The sequence below is a fragment of the Phycodurus eques genome, chromosome 2, assembly GCF_024500275.1.
Source record: "Phycodurus eques isolate BA_2022a chromosome 2, UOR_Pequ_1.1, whole genome shotgun sequence".
NCBI classification, from domain to species: domain Eukaryota; kingdom Metazoa; phylum Chordata; class Actinopteri; order Syngnathiformes; family Syngnathidae; genus Phycodurus; species Phycodurus eques.
The window spans coordinates 41,189,112-41,194,066 of NC_084526.1; the positions used below are offsets into that span (position 1 = coordinate 41,189,112).

The 4,955-nt window shown below is 42.6% G+C and overlaps 1 protein-coding gene across 1 annotated transcript; it reads right to left on the reverse strand.

Annotated features, from left to right (window-relative positions):
• Positions 1-1,338: 1,338 nt before the first annotated feature.
• On the reverse strand, positions 1,339-3,772 carry LOC133416562 (zinc finger protein 3 homolog). The gene is made up of 2 exons (XM_061703544.1): positions 3,505-3,772; positions 1,339-2,205 (listed from the first exon to the last, which is right to left on the reverse strand). Exons 1-2 carry the CDS (start codon positions 3,695-3,697, stop codon positions 1,469-1,471), a joined length of 930 nt encoding a protein of 309 aa, XP_061559528.1. The 5' UTR covers positions 3,698-3,772; the 3' UTR covers positions 1,339-1,468.
• Positions 3,773-4,955: the final 1,183 nt, after the last annotated feature.

Here is a 4,955-nt window from a genome sequence, read left to right on the forward strand (position 1 = left end):
ATGGCGGAATAGCGGTGAGCACGTCTGCTTTACAGTTCTTAGGTTCAGGGGTTCAATCAGTGCTCTGACCTTCTTGTGTGGAATTTGGATTTTCGCCAAACTACAGCTCGGGAGTCATTCGTGGCCTATCATCCAGGAGCCTGCTACACTATTTTTCAAAAAGGGTGGAGGGCAGTGTGACGAGTGTAGATTTCCAGAAAGGTAGGGGTGCGACGCCTGACCACTACGACTATTAAAAGGTTTTTGTACATATACAAAGGCGCAAATAAACTATTTACAACCCCAAAAAAACGTGCATTTTCTTGCCTTGTACGTGTAATTTAATGACGACAAAGGTCAATTTAATCAATATTATCCAATCTAATCCAGTGATTCCCAACGGGTGTGCCGAGAGATCATCAGGTGTGCGGAGAAAAATGATCAAATTCACTTAATTGGTCCAAAAATGGCGGCACGGTGGACGACTGGTTAAGAGTGTATGCCTCACAGTTCTGAGGACCCGGGTTCAATCCCCGGCCCCGCCCGTGTGGAGTTTGCATGTTCTCCCCGTGCCTGTGTGGGTTTTCTCCGGGTACTCCGGTTTCCTCCCACATCCCAAAAACATGCATGGTAGGTTGATTGACAACTCCAAATTGCCCGTAGGTGTGAATGTGAGTGTGAATGGTTGTCTGTTTGTATGTGCCCTGCGATTGGCTGGCAACCAGTTCAGGGTGTACCCCGCCTCCTGCCCGATGATAGCTGGGATAGGCTCCAGCATGCCCGCGACCCAAGTGAGGAGATGCGGCTCAGAAAATGGATGGATGGATGGATGGATGGATGGATGGTCCAAAAATGATCTATCTAGGCCAATGACGTAGAGTGACAGGAAGAACAAGTTCTCTACCACTAGGTAAGGTACAATTAAATGTTTAATGACTGTTTTTCTTTGTTTGTTTTTCTACATTTTTCGCATGGGGGTGTGCCATGAGATTATTCTAATCCAAAATATATGCTTCTGCTCAATAAAGGTTGGGAAACACCGATTCAATGTACACGGTGTCCATTTTCGACTGTGACATGATGACTGAGAAAATCCACTTATCGAACAGGCGTTCTTTAAATAAATCCACCAAATCTGGATTTGCTTTCTATTTGCATTTGCATTGAAATGAGAAATCTGTAGTTTGGTACTCCATGACAGTTCAATGCGGTATGGTACTGTATGGTGAGTGGGATGTGCTTGAAACGGCAGACATTTTATGTATTTTATCAATAGTCCCAGTCTTTTTGGGTGAAAACAAGCAGAAAGTCACTTCAATCACATCTGGATTACTTTATTTCAGATTAATTGTGGTGATGGTTAAATGGAAACTAATACAAAATGTGTAATTATGAGGGGTCCGCGTAGCATTTTTGGGTCATTTTGGGATCGTACATACATTTTTCCAGTTTACTAAAACCACTTAAACATAGTTGCCTTGTCAGAAAGTCAGTTTTCCACATTTTCTGTACAGTTGCTCCTCTCACCAGCACACTTGTGTTTTTTAATCTTATACTTATAAGAGAATCTTTGATCACACACGTTGCAACGGAACGGTTTCTCACCAGTGTGCGTTCTTGTGTGTGTTATCAAACATTCACTTCGAGCAAATCTTTTACCACAAAATGAACATGCAAAAGGTTTTTCTCCGGTGTGTATTCTGAAGTGTGATGTCAAGTGTGCCTTCTGGGTGAATCGTTTACCACAAACTGAGCAGGCAAAAGGTTTCTCCCCTGTGTGAATTACCATGTGTCTTTTCAGATTTATTCTGACGCCAAAAGTTTTATCACATTGAGAACATTTCCAGTGTTTGTTGCCAGTGCGATATGCCATATCACCTTTAGAGTGTTCATCATCATCAGTGTCAGGCGAGTGTGGCGTTATGTCGTCATAATCTGACAGTGGAGCTAAGAGCTTTTCTGCTTGTGATCCTCCACAGTGGTCTCCATCAACTTCTGTTGTCATGTGTTGACTTGAGCTGCTGCATGGAGGCTCAGCCCATCTGTTCGTCTCACTCTGACCTTTGTCTTCATCACCTTCCCTCTTCACAGGGACGCTCGTCAATGGCAAATTGGTGATATCGTCCTCTTGCTCTTCCTGCTTGATGTAGGGGGGCTCTGGCTCCTGAAGCTCAACCCTGGAGCTCCACTGCTGCGGCTCAGGATGAAGGTTTTCTTCAATGACATCTGAAGGACACAAGAACGACAAGCACATACAGTTTGGTAAAGTCAAGCTTTGCTGAGTCAAGTCACAGCCGTGGCGTTGAAGTTGTGTATTATTATTGATACTTTTCATCCAGGATGCCAAACAATTATTGTGTTATTTATTGTAACACATGCAAAAAAATAAAACACAGCCTTTTTTTTTTTTCTCGCAGCACAATTGTGTTTGGGATATATTTTTTTAAGTATACATAGATGCTTTCTGGACACTATCCCATGCGAAGCTTATCACTTGATCATTAGGGAATAGTTTACAAGTTTTCTTCACTCCATGTGTGTGAAGCGCCAGTGGGGATTCCTCTGGAACGTCGAGGGAGGCGAACGCCGCCTCTGTGTTCAAGACGGGAATGAACAGACTGTAGTTCCCGAGGAAGCTCGGTTCCTTCAATGTGCGCAGCCAGTTGTTGGAGATCTTCTTCCAGCCGGTGGTGGCAACTAGCAAGTGCCATCTGCGAGGCATCGTTCCAGTTTCACAGCCCCCGTCTGCGTAACGGCCTGCATGTTCGTGTTTTTGAGTACAGGCTCAAGACCCACCTTTTAATTTAGCCTTTAATTCATATTTAATTGACCTTTTAACTTACATTTAAACTGTTGTTTTAGTATTATTTATTGTATTTTATCTTTATGCTATTTATTTTTAAGTTTTAGGTCTGTTCATTGCAGTTGTCATTGAACATTGGCTCTTATATACATGTTTTTGTGTAGATTTAAGATTATTTTAGGATCTTTCAGTGTTTCCTCACATGGATCCCCTCTCTGCACAGGGAGATGTGATGGACCGAGGCTGTGGTCCTGTCTCATGGGGTCCTCAGTCGCCATATCAGAATCAGACTACATTTGGGCATCCATGCTGGTGTCGTTGCATGCTGTCTGCTCTTGGTGCAGACGGCTCCCTGAGAAGGTGGTTCCTCAACTGGATTCTCTTATTACCTTTACCTACGCGCGTGTGTGTGTGTCTATATGGATGTAGTTTATTTAAATGCTTTGTGTTTTTGTCATGTCATTAGAGAAATATTGATTGTGAACTGCTCCACTCGCGTGCTGTTGTATTGCGTTTTTGTATAGCATGATGTTTTTTTTTTTGTATATATATATATAATTGCGACGTGGCAGTGGTGGCATTAAGAGGTGGATTTAGTCGGTTGAGTGCCCACCGAAGGCCCGGTTAGGTGGCAAATGCACGGCCCGCCACTAGGCTGATTGGACTGACTGTATTATTATTAAGCTACTTCCCCAAAAAAAGTGCGAATAAGGTGAACAAACCTGCTCTCTGTACCGCAACTTGAGGCATGAAAAAAGCGTCCAGCAGTTGACGTTGTCTCTCGTTTTCCTCTTTCGTGCGACAAAGTTCCTCCTCGTACTCTGCTATCGTTCTTTGAAACACTACAACTATTTCGTCGATGGCCGCACTTAGTCGCTGGTTCAGGAACGCTCTCAGCATTTCTACCTTACACATTTTCACACGATAATCGAAACACCGAACTCAACAGTTTAGCACTGCTTAGCGATGCGTCGCTAGCAAACGCGTCGCTTTGTTAACGCGGCCGCCCTGTCGCTTCTTTATTGCGTCACCCTTGCGACTCTCTCCAGGCGCGACTAGCCGATTTATGCTAAATCAAACATGTGCACGAAATTGAGAAACACCTCCAACGTGCACCGAGACGAATGATGTTCAGTCCAATTAAGTCGTAATAGGACGCATTGTGTCGAGGCATCAATTCGTTTAGGATATAGTAATCCAGGAAAACGTATTTAGTGAACCACCGATCGAGGTTTGAATAGTTTGGTCTTTTAACGTCACGGATGAAGTTCGACGTCTCGCCCCACCCACTGCTTCAAATAGTGCCATAAACATGCTACGAAGACATTAAATATGTAATAATAATAATAATACAAAATAAATAGCGGGAAGTTATGTGTAATACCCTGATTATTGTTGCTAAACAATGTATCCAGAGATGTAGATTCATGAAATGGCACCCACTGTTTTTAGTTTAGATGAATGAAGTAAAGAAAAAAAAAAAAACATTGAAGTGGATTGGATGTGATCCCAGGTTTGTTGTGCCTCTTTTGACTGTGAGTCATGTAACAAGTTGTGGCGTTTTTTGTTTTTTTTTTGAGGGGGGGGGGGTGCTGATACCAATTAATGACTAGAATTCATTGCACTCAAAATATGTGTGTGGATAACGTCATATTGCTTTTATGATTTTGGAGAATATGTTGTGGCTGTGTGATAGTGTACTTATTTAATTGCTTATAGGGTGGACAAATCTGAATGGTGTGCCAATTAATGTATAATTTCTTTATTGTTTTAAGCAAACTGTGAACAAAACCAAGAAGAGCATCTGGAGTTTTTGTTTCTCTAAAAAAAAAAAAATCTGTGGACAATTTCAGCCGCTAAACGTTGCCATGCCAATCTAATCTGCCCAGGGCCTTCAGAATCAGTAGTGCTGGCCCATGTAACTTCAACGACATCAGCAATGGGACTGATTCTTTAAACGATCAGATTTCAAATTCATCCTCACGGGGCCAGAGTGCTGGCCCTCAATGACATCAGCATTTGTCCATCCTCTGATTGGTTCATCAGAGCACAACTTATTAGATCAGCTTCGACAAGCAAAACTGTCTGTAAAAATATGTGCACATTATTTCCTGTAATAATTCCTTCTTTTTTTCACCTCCGTAACACGCACTGCAGTGTGTGTTATTGCTTT

Coding starts and splice junctions, on each gene's coding strand:
- LOC133416562 (XM_061703544.1), bottom strand. CDS start 3,697: ATGTGTAAGGTAGAAATGCTGAGAGCGTTCCTGAACCAGCGACTAAGT. Junction 2,206..3,504: donor AGTTGCGGTACAGAGAGCAG/GTTTGTTCACCT, acceptor TGTGTCCTTCAG/ATGTCATTGAAGAAAACCTT.